Genomic DNA, 23,749 nt, shown 5'->3' with positions numbered 1-23,749 from the left:
TCCCAGACCAGGCACTACTCGGCATCAACTATGGCAGAATTTCTTTCTTTCTCTCTCCCTCTTTTTCTTTTTTCCCCTCTCTCTCTGTCTTTCTTCATATATCCCCTTTTCTTTCTCTTTCTTTCCACCTCTACTTTAGTCTTTCCTTTTCCCTTCTCTCATTTTCTCGTTTTTCATTTTTTGTCTTTCACTCTTTTGCTCACTCCTTTTCTTCCTTTTTCTCTTCTTTCATTATTTTTCTCTCTCTTTATTTTTCTTTCTCTTTTCTAGTTTCTTTCTCTTTATTTTTCTCACCCTCTCATTTTTTCTCCCTTCTCTTTTGTGCTCTGTCACTCTCCTTCTTTTTCTCGGTCACCCTTGTTCTCTTTCTTTTTATCTCTTTCTTCTCTCTCTCTTTCTTCACCTCTTTCTCTTGAATCCTCTTGTCTGGCTTCTAGCATATGGCCCCCAGCTAAATAAGTTTGACACCCCTGTAATAGTGTGAGATTTCAGATTTCCCGTTTTTTCCTATGGCAGTTTTATGTCTGTCACTAATACATTTTCAACAGATGCTGCAGCCAAGCCCGCTGTCACCCGCCGAGTAGCCAGAAAGAAGACTGAAGAAAAGGAGGAGAATCTGGGAGAACTGATTTTCAGTGTGGAGGCCCACAGCGACAAGGAGTTGAGACACTTTAAATTTCTATCAGTCTCCTTCATGGGTCAGCTGCTTGGCTCAACTAGATTCATTGGGAAGGTGAGTTATTTCTATAGGCCCATGTCTAAAAAGACTTGAAGGTATTTTAACATTCAAAAACGTAAAATGTTAGAAAATGCGACATAGATTTTGCATAAACTATATCAGGGGTAGAGGTTGACCAGTTATCGGGCGGGCCATTTACCATGCGGGCCAATTATTGGCACCAATATTCTGGAACTTGATAGATATCGGCATATTCATTTGACGCGCCCATTATTAAGCACAATACGGAACAACTACTGAACCTTTCCCTATCCTGCCTTCTGTCTCTGATTCTACCTTCTTATTGGAAAAGCGTCCGGGGGCAGACCCACTGAAGCAGGAAGCTGTCCCCACTCCCCACTGTCCGCAGTTTACTGGAGCGAGAGTTGTAGGTGTAACGACCCTAAATCATGCGCAACACAAGGGGTTCACAGTCACTCGGTTTATTGCCTGCATTCAATAAACAATACAAATAAGTCAGGGCGTCTGTGCACGACTGCATACATCTAAAACATTAACAAAAATTTTAAAAACGGGACATCACTCAACATGCCGCACGTCGTGGCGTGGTTGCATTGAAACATGCTGCATCACAGTAATCATTGTTTCAAGCTCCATTACTTTACTTTTAATTTGTGCTTTTTTATGCACCATTTAGCACAATCTATATACATTTATATACAAAAAAAGTTTGTGAAAACAGCTCCTATATTTAGCAAAATATGAACTTTTACCCGAACTGATATTGGGCAAAGCTTACCTTCAGCACAAGGGGATTATAGCTGAAGGTACGGCAAGCACAGAAGCCCATAAAGTGCCAAACAAGAAAGACAGTCGCACGCGTCCATGGTTTAACAAATGAATGCGGTAACAGAGTTTTAACAGTAATGCAACAAAAACACAGATTTTGTGAGAATTAAAAAAAAAACGAAACAATCAAATTTCAACTAAAGATCAAAGTGGCGGCGCCGCCGAGCGGCTGCCTTTCCAGCAGCTCCCCTGTTATCTCTCACTTTTTGTGATTTATTGTTTTATTGTCTGCTTCTATCTTCGGTGTTTTTCGTCCCGTTTGACAACTACACTTTGGATTACTTTCTATCCTATGAACATGGGTTTTAACACACAAAAATGCGTTTATAAGAGGAATCAACTCCTTGCCCTGAAGAATTCTCATGGTGGCGTGGTGAGGGGCCTATCATGGATGAAGAGCCGGAGCTAGCTAAGCGGCTAGCGGCGTTATAAGTCTTGGGTAACGTCCGTAATCATGGTAAATGTGAACTCTATACCAAATAAGACCGACGAACTGGCTGTGCTGGTGAAAAACATCAAAGCGCACAGAGAGTGCAGTTGTTGTGTTTTACGGAAACGTGGCTCACATATAGCATCCCGGACGCTAACGTGTAGCCACCTGGAGCTACCCGGACCGGAGCTATCTGGAGCTAACTGGCTTCAGCGCCGTTAGACAGAGACACGAAAGCCTGCGGGAATCTGAGGGGAGTAGGTGGACTCGCTAACACGAGGTGGTGTATCCCTGGGCACAAAGATTTCCATCTGCCGCAGGGATGTCGAACTTTTGGACTAGCGTGTGACGTCATCCACTCCGCTAAACCAGCGGAGAAGAGGTGGACTCGCTAACACGAGGTTGTGTATCCCTGGGCACAAAGATTTCCATCTGCCGCAGGGATGTCGAACTTTTGGACTAGCGTGTGACGTCATCCACTCCGCTAAACCAGCGGAGAGGAGGTGGACTCGCTAACACGAGGTGGTGTATCCCTGGGCACAAAGATTTCGATCTGCCGCAGGGATGTCGAACTTTTGGACTAGCGTGTGACGTCATCCACTAAACTACAATAAGCACCCCGAGGGCATTATGTTAATCTGTTAATAAACAACAAGGGAGACTGCTGGAAGTGTGAATTTCCCTACGGGTATGAATAAAGTATCTATCTATCTAGGGCTTTGGCAAATATTTTTTATTTTCGCGAATATTTTTCACATTCACAACTCCCGTCTTTTTTTCTCTCTGCCCTTTTTGTGACTACCCATGACTGAAATGTCAACGTGCAGCGACACGCACGCAGTACCAGATAACCCCGGCGTCTCACTCCTCTTCACGTGAAAGCGAACACGGATTTTCCTATCCTTCCCAGCGCTGCGCTTCCGATAGAACGAGTGTCGCAATCGTAGTCTGTATAATGTGTTTTTATGAAGAATTATTGATTGGCGTGATTAAAACAAAAAATCGATCGTTGTCTATATAACGAGTTAAGACATTTTCATGCGAACGTCACAACACTAGACGTTCGCGACCCAATGTGTCTAATCGCTGTAATATTCACGACTAGTTGTACACAAGTAGGCTTTATATAGCTTACGATAGTAGCCGTATTGTAATGCATGTTTATTGTAGGTTGTTGTTCTGTGAATGAGAACCCTGGTTGTATTGGATTTCCCAGGTAAACAAATGTTTGAATTAATAATCTTACTCCCTATCTACTGCTTGCAAAATAAGACAAACTCTAAACCTATTGTGTAGATAGATAGATAGATACTTTATTCATCCCCGAAGGGAAATTCACATTTCCAGCAGCATGTATTGTGGCTTTGGGAATCTACAGAGGAATAGCACATATTAGTCTTGTAAAAGTGAAGGTTAGTCATGTTGCAGGGTTCCTGCGGATCCTTAAAGTCTTAAAAAGCATTGAATTTATTTTTCACAATTGAGGCCTTAAAAAGCATTAAAATGACTTATTTCCAACTTTAGGTAAGTCTTAAAAATGTGAAAATGTTAATAAGATTTATAGCTGTTTGAACTAAAAAAAAAAAATCCTTTTACTTATGCCAATGTTTTAGCTTCTACAGCAAATTAATATCGGCTCAGAATATCTGTATCAGCCCTTAAACCCCGGGGGAATCACACTTCTCAGCCTCCCTGGTAAGGTCTATTCAGGGGTACTTGAGAGGAGGGTCCGCCAGGAAGTCGAATCTCTGATTCAGGAGGAACAGTGTGGTTTTCGTCCTGACCGTGGAACACTGGACCAGCTCTATACACTCTGCAGGGTCTTTGAGGGTGCATGGGAATTTGCCTGTCCGTTCTACATGTGTTTTGTGGACTTGGAGAAGGCATTCGACCGTGTTCCTCGGGAGGCCCTGTGGGGGGTGCTTCGGGAGTATGGGGTACCGCACAGTCTTATCCAGGCTGTGCGGTCCCTGTATGCCCGGTGCCAGAGTCTGGTCCGCATTGCCGGCAGTAAGTCGGATTTGTATCCGGTGAGGGTTGGGCTCCGCCAGGGCTGCCCTTTGTCACCGATTCTGTTCATAACTTTTATGGACAGAATTTCTAAGCACAGCCTTGGCGGGGATGGAGTCCGGTTTGGGGGCCTCAGCATTGCGTCACTGCTTTTTGCAGATGACGTGGTGCTGTTGGCTTCCTCAGGCCGTGATCTTCAGCTCTCGCTGGAGCGATTTGCAGCCGAGTGTGAAGCGGCCGGGATGAGGATCAGCACCTCCAAGTCCGAGGCCATGGTTCTCAGTCGGAAAAGGGTGGTAAAAGGTCTTGCCCCAAGTGGAGGAGTTCAAGTATCTTGGGGTCTTGTTCACGAGTGAGAGTAGGATGGAACAGGAGATCGACAGACAGGTCGGTGCAGCGTCTGCCGTCGTTCGGACACTGTACCCGGTCCGTCATGGTGAAGAGGGAGCTGAGCCGAAAGGCAAAGCTCTCGATCTACCGGTCGATCTACGTTCCTACCCTCACCTATGGTCATGAACTTTGGGTCATGACCGAAAGAACTCGATCCCGGATACAAGTGGCCGAAATGATTTTCCTCCGCAGGGTGGCTGGGTTCTCCCTTAGAGATAAGGTGAGAAGCTCAGTCATCCGGGAGGGACTCGGTGTAGAGCCACTGCTCCTCCGCGTTGAGAGGAGCCAGTTGAGGTGGCTCGGGCATCTAATAAGGATGCCTCCTGGACGCCCCCCTCGGGAGGTGTTCCGGGCATGTCCCACCGGCAGGAGGACCCGGGGGCGGCCCAGGACACGTTGGAGAGACTATGTCTCTCGGCTGGCTTGGGAACGCCTCGGGGTCCCGTCGGATGAGCTGGAGGAGGTGGCTGGGGATAGGGACGTCTGGGCTTCCCTTTTAACGCTGCTGCCCCCGCGACCCGACCTCGGATAAGCAGAAGACAATGGATGGATGGATGGATAGCCCTTAAACCCCTGTATTGGTCAATCCTTAAACAGGGGTCTTCATGCTGAGAGCTACTTTTTTTTTACTAATTGGTGCAAAGGGCACCCAGTTTGATATGCATTCCTACACTAAAAACCTATCATGTAATTACTATGTTTTTACTAAGTTAATACCAGGTTAATTATTGGAAGTAGAGTTAAATAGACCCAGTCAACCACTAAATAAATCATTTTACTAGAAAATCCCAATGATCCAGCACATACGAGTTATTTTCTGAACAGTTCCGTGGGCACCTCAGCTGTTCTCAATGGGCAACCTGGTGCCTGCGAACATGAACGGGAAGCCACAATCACCAACCTAAAATCGCTGTCTGTTTCGGAGCTCGCCCCACAGCTGTTGCATTGGGATTCGCCATCTCGAAAGAGTTTTGTTCCTTCAAAGACGTTACAGCTTTACAGCAAACAAGCTTAGATGGGTCAATTTTGAAACAACATTTTTTAAGTCCCCCTACAATATATTTGAATAATTGTCGGGAGGAACACTGCACGTTCTGTGTCGAATTGAAAAGATGTTCTTTGGGAATACTTTTTAGAGTTGTTCCGTTTGGATCAAACATTCATATTGTCTGCTTTTAAAAAAACCTATTTTGTTTGTGTAGAACTCGGAACAAGTTAATCATCATCTTAGTTTTCTTGCTTTCCTTTCAAGGTCGTTGACACTCACGACAGTTTTGATAGCGTCGGTGCAGAAACTCTTCAGCGGCTGCAACAACAGTGAGTTTTCAATTGTTTCAGACAAACCTCTTGAAAATAGTGACTCAATAATAATCCTTTAACCAGGCTACTGGAGGACAACCTGCGTTATATTCAATGTGTCGCCCGCTGTGTGGAAGAGAATGCAGACAAACCCATTGCAAAGTTTTGGAGGGTTCTTCTGAATAAATCCTATGACGTCTTGGATAAGGTGTGTGCTTTATTTTCTTCAGCTTATCACACAGAAAGAAAGAATATATATATTTTTATATTCTATACTTTTAAATGCACTAAACTGTTAAACGATGAGCCTGGTTGTTGCACTATGAATGCATTTTGAGCCATCATACCAGCATTTGGACCTGGAAGATTTCTTGTGTAGCCCCTTCTCAAGGTTTCTTTTTTCTTTTCATGCAGAGGTCAGTGTCTGAAACTCATGACAAAAAGTTACAGGAAACCAGTGCAGACAACTCTGAAAAGTTGCCTGCCCTGCCATAAAGTTGCCTGCCCCATTTTTCACAACTTGAAACACAATAAGACGACTCAGAGCAAAAAAAACATTGTTGCGAAGTATTAAGGATTGATAATCAGAATATATAACAGAACATTTTAAAATGAAGTTTATTATAAATCTAGTTATAACATTCATTGCATGTCTATGACATCAGTATGTACCTGCATTTACTCATCTTCATTCATGCAATGTTTGCGTCGCGTTGTCTGCTACAAGCCATGTGAACTCCTCTTTCCACATTGCTTTTAACGTACATTTACGTTTTGTAGCGTTATAAATTCTGTTAGCTTCTTTTGAATCTTTCTACTGGGGCTGAGGTTTAGGCTCGATTCCTAACCACTTATCCATTTTCTTGTGTTCTCTGTGCGTCTACTTTGGAAAATAATATGCAAATGCACGACCTTATAAGGCTCGGGAAAGTCCGGAATACGAATTTATTCGATGCAGGCTTCTGATCGGCTGCCGAGTATGCAAACTGCCAAACAAAATTCTGAAATTTTCAAACCGAACTAAGATTTAGAAATCGAAATAAAGAAAACGTTTGATTTGAAAAATTAAAATGAAAGATTTTTTTTTTCTTGAAAAAGTTGTCGGCCACCCGGGCTGAGACGTCTTGTAAGTTGTATGCCCGACGTAAAAGATGCACGCCCTGGGCGTCTGGGCAGACGTTATTTCAGACACTGCAGAGGTTTTTGAGTTTTTCATTGCCTTCGTGTAAGTTTTAGATCAGGGGATGGTGTTGGTAGTCAGTAGTCTGTACAGCCCGTTGAGACTTCTCGTTATTAAGGGTTATACAAATACACATGACTTGATTGTTTTTTGGATAGGATTTGGGATGCCCTGAATCTTTGCTGCTGAAAATGTCCTTAAATTTCCTTCACACGGTTCATCGGTTTTAATTTGTAAGCACATGCTCTTTCACTTGCGAACCATCGATTCATTAGTCTTCAATTCTCTCGCAGCTCGGTTCCCATGCTCTTCCGCGCAGGTGACGGCCACCAGTTTAAACATTTTTGTAAGCATGTCCCTTTTGCCATGTGTACAACAAGTTTTATTTTAATATTCACGCCCAGACCTTGCCCATAAGAGGTTACGCCCACTTCACTGTTCAAAATCTGAGACTTCAATGTGTGCCTGATGGTTGTGAAATACAGTGCTTTAAAAAAAGAGGTAGAAACTGCCCAGTGCTGCAGCGACACCCTATTTATTTATTTTTTATCATAAGCAACCACTTTACTCAAAGTGGTAAAGTAGAAAAAACTTTCTTGTATTTTCTTATTTTTTTATTCTCTAGCAGTGTTGCCTCATCTTTTGCACTTTTTGTCAGACGGGATTTTTGGAAAGCACTTCCAATGCTGTTTTTTGTTTCTGAGATTTTAATCACAGGAGTACTTAAACTTAACAACTACTCATATGCCAGTTAGGTATATGTATTAATTTTAGGACCTTTTTTTAGAATGTCTTGGAAAATTAAGGTTGTTCATGTTTTGTAATTGGTTCCGTTTTTTTTTCTTCAGCCAAGCGTTTTACTTTTACTGGTTTTGGGTTTTTCATGTATGTGCATCAGTAGTTGAGATGCACAGTAATCCCTCGGTTATGTTGGTTAATTGAAACCAAAACCCGCTGCAAAAATTACAAATGCGTAAAGGAGCGCGGCACCTCCATAAAAGCCCCCAAGGGGTCAAATTTACCTCAAGATGACGTCCTTACCGAATGAGGGGATACGACTGTAACAAAATAACAACTGTAGATCTACAAATAAAAACACAGAATTGCAGTTTAATAATTTGGTCTTAATTTTCATATAAAAGCACAATGAAATTGTAGGGCTTCCCCTCTCAGTGTAAGAAATGGATTTAGGGAGTGGCTGGCTAGCTGTACTCTAGTATTGGGTGTCTTTAAATTGAGCTTGGTCTCTACAATGATTAAAGTACAACTGTCCTGGATGTAGCATTTTCCCACAAGTTGTAGCTCCAGGTCATCCTTTTCTTGGGTAATGGTTCTGATGTTGGTGAGATACAGGCTCAGCAGGGGTGGCGTAAGAGATTTGTTAGCCTATCTGTAGCAGTAGGGAGAACCTGCATCCTGTCCCGACGCTGCCTGAGTCGCTTCTGGATCCGTTTACAACCAAGGAAGCACCCGCTGGTGATTACAATTTCAATGAGGAATGTATTTTTCATTTAACGAGCCGCTAAAAGCTAAAGGTTGTCATGCTTTTCAGCTTGTTTTGGGGGAAGACATTTACTTGTGTGAGCAACATACCCCCCCGACCCCCCCACCCCCCCCCCCCCCCCCCGCCCCCAGTTTCAATTACAGCATGCACCAGTTTATCACGGCCGTGCACACGCACAATCTTGCCCCACCTAACACACAAAGCCGTCCCTAACCTGCTCCCTTGATCGTATTTGTTGTGTGCTGTCTGCTCAGAACACAACGCACGAAACGTTGATCTCAATGACAATTAGGACAAATACATTTGAAACCCTTGAAGCAGTGAAACTGCGATAACTGAAAGATAGATAGATAGATACTTTATTCATCCCCGCCGGGAAATTCACAGCCGAAAGCCGAAGTAGCGAGGGGTCTCTGTATATTAAATTGATGTACATGTACTCTGCTAACATTTATTTTGCTTTTGATTCTCCTCAAGTTGAATGCTTTGCTGCCCACTGGCACGTTCATCACAGTGATGAGGGGGTTGATGGCAAACCAGCTCCCATCAGTAAGGAGGAAAGCCATGGAATTGCTCAACAATAAGCTGCAACACAAGACACAATGGGCAGAGCAGCAGGTAAGCAGATTAAAAACACAATAAATAAATAAAAATACAAAGGCGAATGTGCTGTGTAGCCATACATTACCTTTTGAATTAATAGTACCAGAAAAATAGATTCTTTAACTGGACTCCCCATCAATATCCTTTGAAGTAATCACACAGAGGAGTATAGATGTTTCTGTTCTCAATTTTTATTTTAAAGGTATTATTAAACGTAATTTCTATCTTTTCAGTTATTTGATCTGATTTATTAAAATGAATAACTTTACTTGGTAAACCTCCTTTGAGTCTTTGATAATAAAAATATATTATAAAAGAAATCCATCCATTATCTGCACCGCTTATCCTCAGTAGGGTTGCGGGGGTGCTGAAACCCATCCCAGCTATCTTCGGACAGTTGGGCAGGGGACACCCTGAACTGGTCACCAGCCAGTCGCAGGGCACACAGAGACAGACAACTCGCTCGCTCATTCACACCTAGGGACAATTTAGACCAGCCAATCAACCTAACATGCATGTTTTTGGAATGTGGGAGGAAACCAGAGTGCCCGGAGGAAACCCACGCAAGCACGGGGAGAACATGCAAACCACACACTAGGTTCGATCTCATGACCTCAGAACTGTGCCGCACACGCGCTAACCACTGCACCGCAGTGCTTCCTAAAATTTTCTAATGTCTTAAAAATGTGAACACATTTACAAGATTGTCTGAACTAAAAAGATTTATTAACATTATCAATTGTTTTTTTGTATTTCTTTTTAATAATCGGTCGATTTACTTTGGTGGCCACATGGCTTGTCAGGCAATGTCTACGCGGCAATATATAATGTGTGCAAGAAATTCTTTTTTTTTTTTTTTTTTTATTGACTTGGTTTTTAAGGCCAAATTTGACACGTTTGACACGTGATGTAAACTGTGTCGATCATTTATCTTTTGTCAATTTTGACATTTTTATCTATTGTCATTTTTTTTTAATCCACTTTTTCGTTGTTAACTCAAAATGGTAAATTAAATAAACCGATTTAATAACTTCTTCTCGCTGCAGGTTAGCGTTCTCTTAGAGCTAATCGGCGATCTCCTTGCCATTGTGGGCATGCCGCAAGATAATGCAGGCGAAGAGGCAGCAACTGAGCAGACTGTCAACAGGCAGACAGCGCTCTACAGCCTCAAGCTACTTTGCCATCTCTTCGGCGCGGCTCACCAGCAGGACTTCGTCCCTGTCTTGTTGCGCGGGATGATAATCATCATTTCGCCGCTAGAAGAGAAAAATGTGACTGCTAGCGCCCTGCTCTGCATTGCTGAGTTGGTCAGCGCCCTTAAAGCGCTCGCCATCCCACAGCTGCCGAGGTTGGTTTACAACAAGTCTCTTTAGTTGTTCACATTACCGTAAATTCCAGACTACAAGGTGTTAGGTTCTGACTGATTATTTAATATGAAGTATTGCGAGGGCATGTGGCAGGTGATGATCATATTTTTTTCCAAGTGCTCTGAATGTGAAAGTAAAGAAATTCAATGTAGGGCGCGTAAACAACGGGAGTAACTTTTACTCCCTTGGGTATCCAAATGCATCATCATCTATTTAGTGACACGTATGAATGGAGGAACCATAATCCCAGCGTCCCTATAGAGCAGGGGTCGGCAATCTATGACACGCGAGGGGTTATCCAGTGGCACGCGAGCGCATGGCAAAATATTAATGATTAATTTTTTTTTAAATGCGCATGTTTACCTGAAATTTAGACATTTTCAGTTGCGCGCTGTGTTATTTAGAGGCTTTACGGTAGAACCCCTCCTCCTCTGCTTCGTGTGTGAGTGTGTGACTGCGCAGCGCCAAAGAGAGATCCATGTTTTAACCCAGCCACAAAAACAAATACGTGCGATAAATGAACGAATCTTGACGGCTCCTCCAGCGAAAACATCTCGTTCTTTTCACACAGCTTGGACAGATGACTGGGGCTTTGTGCAAAAAAAAAAAAATGACCATGCTGTTTGTGCATTATGCCTGGAGAGTGTTGTACCTCGCACATCAAGTGTTAAAAGTCATTACGAGACAAAACATGAACATGAATTCAAGAATGAGTCTGACATGGCAGAAACATTGAAATCCCTATGTCCAGGTACGGCAAACGAACACAGGCCCTTAAGGCCTTTGTCACTGCTAAAAACACTAAAGCAAGCTATCACATTGCTCACTGCATATCAAAGCACAGAAAACAATTTACTGTTGGCGAATGTTTTAAAGAAGCGTGCGTGTGTGCCTTCTGCTTTGCTGTTGTTATTTCAAGTTTTGATATTTTCTGCGACAAGATATCATTGATGAATGGTATGGTAGCTGTCCTATTTACTTGTTTTTTGATTGTAGTTTATAGTTGATGAAGAATGGTTGAATCTGGTTAATTCTTGTGGTAAAAAGTTGAAGTCATGAATGGCTACAGCACTTTCCACATGTGGTTCACATTCATTTTTTTTAGTTAATTGATGAAGAAGAATAGTGGAAGATAAATTGGTCAGTTATACGATTAAAATATATATCCAGTTTGTATATTTGGACTGGTGTAAAATGACAGTTCTGTTGGATATTAAAAAATGTTGTTGCGAGTCATTAATCTTGGTGTGACACACTGATTTACAAGGAAATTTGAAAGTGTCACTCGACACCAAAAAGGTTGCTGACCCCTGCTATAGAGTAAGACCGAGATTTTTGCAGAATCGGCGTGGAAATGTTTCAGACAGAAAAGTAACGTGGCATTGACGGCTGTAGACAGTCTGCCAACAAGTGTCTTAATCACAACACAACGTGTTACTTTTCAGGATTAGATATTTCCCCACTGATTTTTTTTTTAAATGTAAGAAATTAACGTGATTGATTACATTTTTATGGCTGTCTAAGCCTTTGCCTTAAAATCTGGTGCGGATTTTACAAAAACAAAAATAAGGTTCTTTCTTGAATTTGTGCATGGGGCCTTTATACAGGTGAACTCTGAAATACGGAATTCAAATGAGCTGAGTCGATATTTATCTGTGTTGCCTCTTTGCAGGTTGATGCCAGCCGTGCTGCACGTGATCAAAGACCGACAGGATTTGTTAACCAATGAGATCTATTTGCTAAGTGCCGTGACAGCACTTCAGCGCATTGCCGAGACGCTGACACACTTCATTAGCCCCTACTTACTGGACACAATCTTGCAGGTTTGATATGGATATCGAAAATCATCTCAAAATATGAAATTGGGAGATAATAAAAAATGTAGTTTAACAGGAAAGTCATTTTTTTCACATTATAATCCCTCGGTTATTGCGGTTAACGTGGACCACAACCCCCTGCTATTTTATCCTACGGTCAACATTACTGGCCACATACATTATTATTAATTTTATTACAGAGGCGGCGAGCCAGTGAAAATTTTACCACGGGCTGTAACTGCCCCCATGGGCCAGACTTTGGACATGCCAGTCTTAAGTAGAGGGGGTCACTGTATCATCCTTTATAATTATATGAGTTATATTTCATGATTTTACTGTCAGTGACTTTTAGCTGTCTTCCATGATAACTCCACAGATTTACCGTGTTAACGACAAGCAATTTTCTGGTCAGCTCACATAAAACATCAAACTTTTCAAACTCTCCTTCAGGTTTGTTGGCTGACACATGTCCTGGAGCATTCTACATCTTCCTCGGCCACCTCCAAGCAGCTGTCTTTGCGTCTGACCTCGCTCAGAAACTCCCTGGCTACCAAGCTTCCTCCTAGGGTTCTCCTTCCGGTTTTGACCCAGTCTTACAGTATCATAGTGGCTGACAAGAAGGTGAGGAAAAAAAACTGTATTTTCTGGACTATAAGTCGCTCCGGACTATAGTCAAGTCATGTTTATTTGTATAGCCCTTAATCACAAAGTGTCTCAGGGCTGCACAGACCACAGATTATTGCAAACCATCCCCTGATCTAAAACCTACATGAGGGCAAATAATACACAGATATTGTCAACATAAAATATAGGTTATTCACATGCTATAGCATAGAAGTGTGTTTCAAGCTTAGATTTAAACATTTCCACTGAGGTTGCAGATTGAATCTCAGGGGTAAGAGCATTCCACAGCACCGCGGCCCGTATGGAGAACGCTCTCGAACCTGCGGACCTCTTCTTGGCTCTTGGGATCACTAGTAGACAAGCATTTTAAGAGCAAAGGCTTCGGACCGTGACAAAGGGGGAGATTATACCCGAAAGCTATGATGGAGAAAGTCCATGCATGACCTTGTATACCACCAACAGAACCTTGAAATCACATCTTAAGCTAACAGGGAGCCAATGCAGATTAGCTAAAATCGGGGTAATGTGATCAAACTTTCTTGTCTTAGTTAAAGGCCTCGCTGCAGCATTTTGTACCAGCGGCAGGCTCTTGAGTTTGGACTTTGGCAGCCTAGAGAGTAGTGCATTACAGTAATCAAGACGAGAGGTAACAATTATGAATTATAATTTCTGCATCTGACTAGGAGAGCAAAGGGCGGATTTTCGCAATGTTGCGGAGATGGAAAAAAGCTGTTCTAGTAACATTCTTAACATGTGTTTGAAAGGGCAGATCAGGGTCAAATATGACACCTACATTTTTGACTGAGTCACTCTGGGTGATATTACATTTGTCAATGTTCAGAGCCGTTTACGAGAACAAGTCACGGCATTTAGATGGACCAATAACTAACATTTCGGTCTTTTCAGAGTTAAGGCGCAAGAAGTTAAGTGTCATCCATTCTTTTATCTCAGTAAGGCAGGCTTTCGAATTTCCACAGTTTAGTGTGGCAGATTCCTCCATCGGAAGATATAGTTGAGTGTCATCTGCGTAGCAATGGAAACTGATATTATAGTTGCGAATAATATCACCTAATGGAAGCATGCAAATGCTGAAAAGAAGGGGGCCAAGTACTGAACCCTGCGGAACACCACAGGTAAAACCAAAGGGCTCAGATGTCATTTCACCATATTTAACACAATGCGTCCTATCTGAGAGATACGATCTGAACCATAAGAGGTCGGTTCCTTAGAGACCAATTCATTTTTCCAAACGTTCTAGTAAGATATAATGGTCCACTGTGTCAAGGGTAAGTAAGTCACTCCATCCAAAAAATGCATACTTAAGAAGGAAGAAATACGTACAAGTCGCACCTGGAGAATTAATCACATTTTTGTGGGACATTTTTCTGCTAAAATCCAACACCATAAACATAATTGTCACTTTGAAAGCCAATCTAAAACCTAAATAAAATGCGAAACTGTCAGAGCTGTATATTAATATAACTCCATTGCTGGCAAAAATATTCAAGTCCAGGCATTTATAAAGTCCAAAACTACTGCGCAAATGTAGTGAGCCCGGCCCGGCCGCCATCCCGCTTGGCCGCCCAGTCCGAACTGACAACATCCGGGTCAGTAGGCGTGGTTTATTGAAAGGTCGCACATGCGCAGTGAATGGATGGAGTCGCGCATACATATTACATTACATACAATAGATAAACATTAAAACCTTAATAAAAACAATGGAATTAGACTGAAAATATGGATCTTTGAAACGTGACTGTGTGTGTGTGTGTGTAATGATTACTTGCATATTGAAAATAGAAAAACGGGTTAAACAAGTTGATTTCATAGCATATGAATCTGAGAAATACACAACTAAAAGTAGCTTACTTTACAGGAACAACACTAATAAGTATACAGTATCCTAACATTACACGATTGACATGCCTGGTAATGTCAGTAATGACGTAACATATTAAGAGTTATCCAGATAACTAGCAAAAAGAACATCCTTACCAAACTCTGTTTCACTCCAAATCACTAAATCCAACAAAATCTTCATCCCCTGTGTCACTTTTACCGGCATACATCTCCCCCAACTCAGGACGTAGAGATAAGCTGCTTTCTCTTTCTTAGCGTAAGTCAGACCTTTTGTCACCTCTGCCTTTGCTAACTCCAGAACTTTTCTTTCTGTTGCTCAAAACATTTTTGGCTGCATATTTCTCTATTTGCAGCTTGTAATCTGAAGAATATGATTTTCTTTTCGGTGCCATTTTTTGTTTCAAATCTTCTCAGTAGTTTTTAAAAATTACAGGCAATGTTGAAATTATTAACACAGGCCTATAGCACCCTTGCGGTTTAGTGTGAAAATAACATGTGAAATAGTATACTGGCAGTGTCTGAAACACATGACAAAAAGTTAGCGGACACCAGTGCATACAACTCTGAAAAGTTGCCTGCCCAGCCATAAAGTTGTCTGCCCCATTTTTCACGACTTGAAACACAATAAGACGACTAATCACAAAAAACAAAACAAAATATTAAGGATTGATAATCAGAATATATAACAGAACAACTCTTTAAAATTAGGTCTATCATAAATCTACTTATAACATTCATTGCATGTATATGACATCGCTGTTTTCCATCTGCCATCAGTAGGTACCTGTATTTACTCATCTTCATTCATGCAATGTTTGGGTTGCGTTGTCTGCTACAAGCCACGTGAACTCCTCTTTCCGCGATGCTTTAAATGTAAGTTTATGTTTTGTAGCGTCATAAATTTTGTTAGCTTCTTTTGAATCTTTCTTTTGGGACTGAGGTTTTAGCTTGATTCCTAACCACTTATCCATTTTCTTGTGTTCTTTGTGCGTCTACTTTGGAAAATAATATGCAAATGGACGACCTTATAAGGCTCGGGAAAGTCCGGAAGACGAAGTTATTCGATGCAGGCTTCTGATCGGCTGCCGATTATGGAAATTGCCAAACTAACCGATATTCCGAAATTTCCAAACCGAAGATTTCGAAATCAAAATCAAGCAAACATTTGATTTTGGGGGGGGGGATTAAATAAATTGTCGGCCACCCGGCCGGAGACGTTTTGTAAGTTGTACGCCCGACGTAAAAGATGCATGCCCTGGGCAGACATTATTTCAAACACTGATACTGTTACTGAAATTTTAAAATTCTGTGATTAAAAAATGTCACATATAAAACACTTCTGGACTATAACACATACTATGAGAAAAAACGGTGTCTTCGGTCCTGGCGTGTCTTGCAGGTAGGAGGGGATTTTGCTATGATTTGGCAGGGACTCCTCGGATGAAGTGTAACTTCTAAAACTTTGGATGGTGGCAAAATAAAACCAGATTAAACCAATCATAACAATAAAGCAAAAACATTTGCAGTCGAGATGTAAGATCAGGCCTAAAAAATCCGACTCTGTCCGCGGGTATTGCAACACAGCCCGACAAATTAACTTCATTTGAGGACCGAGCCCGAAGCAAATACCAATTTTGTATTTTATTTGTGACAAAGGGTGATTTGGGCTCGGACCGGAACGTAATAATTGACAATTTTGGCCTGACCCAAATTTAGGGCCAATCTCACCTCGATTGCAGTGCATTTGTTTCCTACATTTTGTAGCCATTCGACTCCACTCTCCCCACTTTGTTCCAACAATTCTCTTCTCCCTTCAGGACCAGCTGGAGGTGCTGATGAGCATCCTGAAAGAGCACATGGGCCACATGGAGCGAGAGCAGCTCAGCTTCCACCAGTCGGACCTCAGCATCTTCTTTCTTGCTGCTCTGGACTTCAGGGCCCAATTCTGCCAGGTACGTGATCCGTGGTCCCTAGTGTATTTGCCAACCGGTAGGGACCTTTAATGGTTTGTGTGGTGCAGGGCGACCTGGAGAGGACAGCCCAGATTGAGGGCAGCGTGATCGACAGTTTGCTAGTTATGGTGATGAAACTGTCCGAAGTGACGTTTAGGCCGCTCTTCTTCAAGGTAATGTGAATGGTTATAAACTTTGCTCATCTTAGTGGTTTATAGTTTGGTAGGTACTCAAAATAGGATTTTGAACTTGTAAGGACAATAGGAGAGAGCCTAAACCTCAGATAAGCAATTCCAACTTGTTCTTAGTCACAGGAGACGCATAGAAGTTGGGTTTTAGTTGGATCTCAAAAAATGTTGTCTTTGTTATAACTCTGCCAAGGCTCAAACCTGTGACTTCCCAGTCTTGGAGCGGCCACCCAACCCTAAGGTCAACACCGCTTTACAACACATACACACAGGTTGCACCGCTCGATAGGGCGTGATGCACAATTTCAAGAAAATCAGACTTTGCTGTGAGCTTCATGGTCGTGAAAATAATGTAACCAACATCATCTCAAGTCGGGCAAAATGAAGTAAACATGTTGTTATTCTCTCCTCAGCTGTTCGACTGGAGCAAATCGGGCGGGAAGGAACGCTTGCTGACATTTTTCCGGCTGTCCGATTGCATCGCTGCGCGCCTCAAAGGCCTCTTCGTCCTTTTTGCGGGAAACTTGGTCAAGCCTTTTGCAGATCTCCTAAAGCAGACCAACATCTCCAAGACAGGTGGCGGTTGTTTTTCTTTTCCCTAATGGTTCTTTCAATTGTTGCTAGACTATATTCAGTGTCTGAAACTCATGACAAAAAGATTTCAGACACCAGGGTAGACAACTGAAAAGTTGCCTGCCCCATTTTTCCCAACTTGAAACGCAAAAAAAAAAAAAAAAAACCTTGTTGCAAAGTATTAAGGATTGATAATAGAATATATAACAGAAGAACACTTTAAAATTAATTTTATTATAAATCTACTCATAACATTATTTGCATCTATATGACATCGCTGTTTTCAATTTGCCATCAGTATGTACCTGTATTTACTCATCTTCATTCACACAATGTTTGCGTTGCGTCGTCTGCTACAAGCCACGTGAACTCCTCTTTCCGTGATGCTTTCAATGTATTCTATGTTTTGTAGTATCATACATTTTGTTAGCTTCGTTTGAATCTTTCTTCCGGGACTGAGGTGTTGTCTTGATTCCTGGTAACGATATGTCAGATTGTGCAGTTTCCTCCTGCGTGAGAAGATAAGCAGGACATTGTGGTTCAGCCTTTAAGCATATTTATTCCTCAACAGCAAGCAAACAACAACAGGGCTCCATTGAATACAACATGGCGATCATCAATTAGTAAAACAAAATAATGGTACATGTGTCATGACGTCACCCAATGAAAAACGTCTTACCGCAATACCACGAGTAATTATTGTGTTCTCTGTGCGTCTACTTTCGTAAATGATATGCAAATGCACAACCTTATAACGCTCGGGAAAGTCCGGAAGCACGAAGTTATTCGATGCAGGCTTCTGATTGGCTGCCGAGTATGCAAATTGCCAAACGAACCGAAATTCCAAAATTGCCAAACAGATCTGAGATTTCGAAATTGGAATAAAAAGTTTTATTTAAAAAAAAAAAAAAAAAAAAAATTTTTTTTTTTCTTTCTTTCTTGAAAAAGTTGTCGGCCACCAGGGCAGAAACGTTTTGTAAGTTGTATGCCTGACGTAAAAGATGTGCGCCTGGCGTCCGGGCAGACGTTATTTCAGACACTGCTATCTTGTAAAATCCTTGAATTTTGTCTCCGTTTCAGATGATCCGCTTTTTGATTCGGAGCATGGCCCAAAGAAGAGCAATATGCTGCTCTGCTGGGTTTTGGACTGCCTGCACAAAATTTTCTTGTACGATGCGCAGCACTTTCTCAGCAAGGAGCGAGCCGAAGCTCTCCTGGTACCGCTCGTCGACCAGGTAAGGGCTCATGATATTTTATCATTTTTTTGTTTTGTTTTGTTTTTTCCCCAAATAAAAAAAGAGATCCAAGTAGATTTGCCATGAATAATGATGTATTTTAAGAGGATGTGAATGGGAAGTTTGATGCTATGTTTACATTTTGTGAAGGGATTTTGGTGTAAACCAGTGTTTCTCAACTGGTGGGTCGCGGACCTGTTTTCAATGTGTCATTGACCTCAGGAGGTAGTAGGTAGCTCCTTCGATTTGAAGGGATACCCAAATTTTTTGCATAAAATAAAAAGTTTTGAGTGTTTTAAGCCAGGTTTTGGTAGTTTTTGTGGAGAATGCCTTGTCATTGTGTCGAAGGGGTGTGCAGCAATGGAAAAATAACTAAGTGAATGAAGTTATGTAAAATTCGGACTAAGAACATTTTTAAAGGACAAACCATTTTGTGCGAACATAAGCCGCACCTGACTATTAGCAGTGTCTGAAATAAAGTCTGCCCAGAAGCCCGGAGCGTGCATCTTTTACGTCGGGCGTACAACTTACAGAACGTCTCCGCCCGGGTGGCCAACAACTTTTTCAAGAAAGAAAAAAAAAATCTTTCGTTTTTATTTATTTTTCCAAATCAAACGTCTGCTTTATTCTGATTTCGAAATCATCGTTCGGTTTGGAAATTTCAGAATTTCGGTTTGTTTGGCAATTTGCATACCCGGCAGGCAATCAGAACCCTGCATCGAATAACTTCGTGCTTCTGGACTATGCATTTGCATATCATTTTCCAAAGTAGACGCACAAAGAACACAAGAAAAATGGAGAAGTGGTAAGGAATCAAACCAAAACCTGAGCCCCAGAAGAAAGATTCAAAAGAAGCGAACAAAATGGATCACGCTACAAAACGGAAACGTACATTAAAATCATCGTGGAAAGAGGAGTTCACGTGGCTTGTAGCAGTCGATGCAACGCAAACATTGCATGAATGAAGATGAGTAAACACAGGTACATACTGATGGCAGTTGGAAAACAGCGATGTCATACATGCAATGAATGTGATAAGCAGATTTATAATAAACTTAATTTTAAAGTGTTCTGTTATCAATCCTTAATAATTTGAAACAATGTTTTTTTTTACCAGTTAGTCGTCTTATTGTGTTTCAAGTTGTGAAAAATGGGGCAGGCAACTTTATGGCTGGGCAGGCAACCTTTCCGAGTTGTCTGCCCTGGTGTCCGCTAACTTTTTGTCATGCGTTTCAGACACTGCACAAGGCCTATGCATTCACCACAAAAACGACCAAAACTTTGCTGAAAACACTCCTACCTCTTTGACTAATTAACACATAAAACAATACAGCGACTGGATTATCAGGATGCTGCTGTTCCTCCGATTAGGTCACAGCTCAAGATGACAGGGACAAAATGCATTTTCTCGGAAAGAAATTCGAGTATACCGATGCAAAAACAGTGTACTATTTCCTCACATGTTTCATGTTAAAGAATTTGTGAATACTTTTAAGACAACCCCAAAACTTCTTTACCTTGAACACCAGTAATCGTTAAACATTATTATTTAACAGGAAGGCCTGTTTTCCTCATTTTAAAGGACATATTTGTACTTTTTTTTTTTTTTATAATGCTTACATTGAAACGTGAATAAAAACGTTTTTTTTTCTTCTGACCAATTTTTGTGCATGTGTTTTTCTGCGAATCCATCAGCTGGAAAACACACTCGGTGGTGACGAGGAATATAAGAAGAGGGTGACCCAACATCTTGTGCCGTGCGTGGGTCAGTTTGCAGTTTCGCTGGCCGAAGACAGCCGTTGGAAAAGCCTCAACTATAACATCCTGCTCAAGTGCAGACATGCCGATCCCAAGGTGACTTAGGATGAACCGATATTGGGTTTTTGTGGCCTATGCCGATTATTAGTATTAAGAGGAGGCCGGTAACTATTGTGTGATACTGATATTCGTTTGCTGTAAAGCAGAGGTTTCAAACTCAATCGAGTCGGGGGCCACTGAAGCTAGGATCCAAGTGAAATTGGGCCAAATGGGTTTTTTCACAGAAACGGCGCTGATAAAAATGTTCTGCTGTTCTTAAAGGGACAGTGTTTTATTTTTGTCCACTAGATGTCGTTGTCATGTGTAGCGCAACCAAAAATGAGTCTGAGGCACTAAAAGTGAGCAAAAAGCACTCTTTTCTTCCACGTTTTACATAGCCTTCCTCAAAGACAAAAGTAAGGAAAAACATTAATTTAAAAGGGAATCCAAAAAAAGGAAGAAGAAATCAGAGAAAGGGGCAAAAGGGAAAACGGCAATCCATAAAAAGAAAAGTACGGTGTAAACAAATGCAAAAAAGGATTATAGGGGGGGGTAATGAAAGGAATAAAAAAGCAGATTTTTTTCTTGAGTTTTACTTTTTCTTCTTTTTTCAGTTTTCATTTTTTGTTATATTTGTCCTATTTTCAAAATAAGATGTATTTTGGTCTCTCTGTCTCTCTCTCTCTCTCATATATATATATATATATATATATACACATACATACATACATACATACATACAGGTTTTAAGTGGCACGACAAAATACAGCGGCATCTAGTTGGAACAATAATTAATACTCGTTGTTTGACTTTCATATTAAGGAGTGGGGCCTCAAATTATCCTAGGGGCACCAATTGGCCCCTGGACACGTTTCAGACCCCTGCTGTTAAAGCTTAGAAAATGGGGTAAGGGATTTTTAATAATGCAAAAAAACAAACAAATTATTTGTTACAATTCAATCAAAACTTGAATAGCTTTCTGAAACCTTTTACAGGAAATATTACAATTTCAACACAACCAACATCACTAACCTTTCACTTAAACCAAAAATGATCAGTGCAGGAAAAAAAAGTTTTAGCAGCAATTTGTACAAAGGTGTAAATAAAAAGTTAAATAGAGCCCTGATATTTGTCTATGATAAATAAATACAAATACATGAATGAAAGAATGAAAACTTTATTTCGAACATAATAAAATAAAACCAGGACAAAAACAATGACTCAACAACAAAAATAATGTTAACATGTTCGAAAAGGGGTAGTAAGAAGAAGACGCTTATTTTCCCTACCCCTTCATCTTCCCTATTAATTACATTTTACAGATAGGACCTCTTTTGTGTCTAATATAACAAAATCTCACGGATATACATAATACATAGGTCGGATATCAATAAATATAATAACAACAGTCACATATTTTATACACTAATCATGGTAGTACCCATCTATTAACGTTATAATGCTACTAGTCACTAAATATCAATGTGACACCAATGATAATAACAACAATAGCAATAATAACAGTTATGATATAATGATGGTAACAATAACAACAAGATTAACTATAGGTTGAAAACGCAGTATTTCCAATCTCTCGTATCACTCGTACGCCATTTTCTTCATCTCTGTATTCTGCCAATATTGTTTTTTTGTATCTGGATTTAAACAGGTGAATATTTGGACATTATTTGAACTCGTCTTGTAAATTGTTCTAAAGTTTGACTCCACACACAGACACACACATACTTTTCCTGGTGGTTCTCACACACCCTTAAGTTATAGATTCCCTCTTTCCAAATGAATATTTTTTGGACGCTTTCTGGCACTGTGTTTTTGTTGACCTTAAGTAGTAATTCGGACTGCAGGAATAAAATGTTAGTATGATCCCGATATCCTACCCTGTGTACGGTTCTAATTGCATGTTTTTGGAGGATGAAAAGGGCCTGTAGTGAACTTTTGTAATTATTACTCCAGACTTCTGCACAATATGTTAAGTATGGCAGAACTAGAGAACAATATAATAAATACAATGCATAATAGTTTAAAAAGAATTTGGCTTTATTAATTATTGAAATGCTTTTAGATACCTTAGTTTGTATGTGTCTGATGTGTGTTTTCCAACTTAATTTATTGTCGATTATGACCCCTAAAAACTTAATTTCTGATACAGTGTCTATTGCAGCACAGTCCATTTTCACTTCTAAATCTTGATTTGCCTTGCGATTGCCGAAGAATATTACATTGGTTTTATTTAAATTTAAAGATAAGGGGCGGCAGTGGCTCAGGAGGTAGAGCGCTCGTTTTGGGATCAAGAGATCGCAGTTCGAATCCCGGCTCCTCCGTGTTACATGTCGAAGTGTCCTTGGGTAAGACACCTGACCCCTAATACCCCTAATAAGCAGGTTAGCGCCTTAAATGGCTGCACGGCCGCTATTGGGAAATGTGAAGCACACTGTAAAGCGCTTTGGGAAGTCTTGACTTGAAAAGCGCTATATAAATGCAGATTATTTCATTTCATAATTTATTTATATCCATCCATAATTTTAGGTTAGTTAATTAACGATTAACGGGGGTTACCAAATCAATATAGTTATTATTTGAATAGAAAATGTTAGTGTCGTCTGCAAATATTACTAATTTTAATAGTTTTAAAACATAAAAATTACAAATGTCAATACAACCATGAATGACTCGGATTACTTTAGATTAACTAAAACAAAAAAGTGCATCGAGATTTTAACGTAGCTGGCGAATTGAAAAGTGTGGGCACACCTGTTTTAGAGACTGACTGAAGAACAAATGTTAAGGTAACAGCTAATCACTTCAACTTTAGCGTGCTCTTTATGCTCTTTCTCAATCACAAGCACACATGCTTGATTGATGAACTTAATTTATGATAAGTGGTAACATAGCTTTCTCCAATTGCTTCCCTAATGCAAGTGAACTACACTTTGCACTATCTCTTAGGCACACACTTTTTAAAATTTCAATACAGTGGAACCTCGGTTTTCGATCGACTCTCGGTTTGAACAAATCGGAGTCCGAACAAAAAATTCGAGAAATTCTTGCTTCATTGTTCGAACAAAAATCGGAGTTCGAACGCCGGGGTGGATGTTCCACATCACATTTTTTTACTGCACTTCCAATACACTAGGGGACGTCCGAGATTAAACAAATGGGCCGAGTTACAGAATTTCACCACACCAATGAAGCTGCAGCCACCAGAGTCATCATGACTTTAATGACACTGTTATGAACCACTTCCGAAAAGTGCTAAAAAGAAGGCAGAAGCAAGTGTCATTGGATAGATATTTTAAGAGAAAAGAACACCCTGTAAGCCAGTCATCCGTAGCAAAGAGATTTGAACGTGTGAGCACCCCTCAGACAGAAGA

At 40.9% G+C, this 23,749-nt stretch overlaps 1 protein-coding gene across 1 annotated transcript in view; it reads left to right on the top strand.

Moving 5' to 3' along the window:
- The window catches only part of heatr1 (HEAT repeat containing 1), a 70,516-nt gene that overhangs the window by 43,157 nt on the left and 3,610 nt on the right, over positions 1–23,749 (top strand). The window contains exons 32-43 of the mRNA XM_088323109.1: positions 549–733; positions 5,611–5,675; positions 5,742–5,865; positions 8,819–8,959; positions 9,991–10,292; positions 11,984–12,134; positions 12,579–12,749; positions 16,430–16,564; positions 16,633–16,737; positions 17,166–17,328; positions 18,406–18,560; positions 20,256–20,414. Coding sequence (XP_088179235.1) covers positions 549–733; positions 5,611–5,675; positions 5,742–5,865; positions 8,819–8,959; positions 9,991–10,292; positions 11,984–12,134; positions 12,579–12,749; positions 16,430–16,564; positions 16,633–16,737; positions 17,166–17,328; positions 18,406–18,560; positions 20,256–20,414 — 1,856 coding nt within the window. The remainder of the gene's footprint in view (positions 1–548; positions 734–5,610; positions 5,676–5,741; positions 5,866–8,818; positions 8,960–9,990; positions 10,293–11,983; positions 12,135–12,578; positions 12,750–16,429; positions 16,565–16,632; positions 16,738–17,165; positions 17,329–18,405; positions 18,561–20,255; positions 20,415–23,749) is intronic.

The sequence above is a fragment of the Urocampus carinirostris genome, chromosome 19 (genome assembly GCF_059441175.1).
Source record: "Urocampus carinirostris isolate Australia breed hairy pipefish chromosome 19, RoL_Ucar_1.0, whole genome shotgun sequence".
NCBI lineage: Eukaryota > Metazoa > Chordata > Actinopteri > Syngnathiformes > Syngnathidae > Urocampus > Urocampus carinirostris.
Note: the sequence above shows the minus strand (reverse complement) of the source record. Positions and strands in the feature narration are given on the sequence as shown.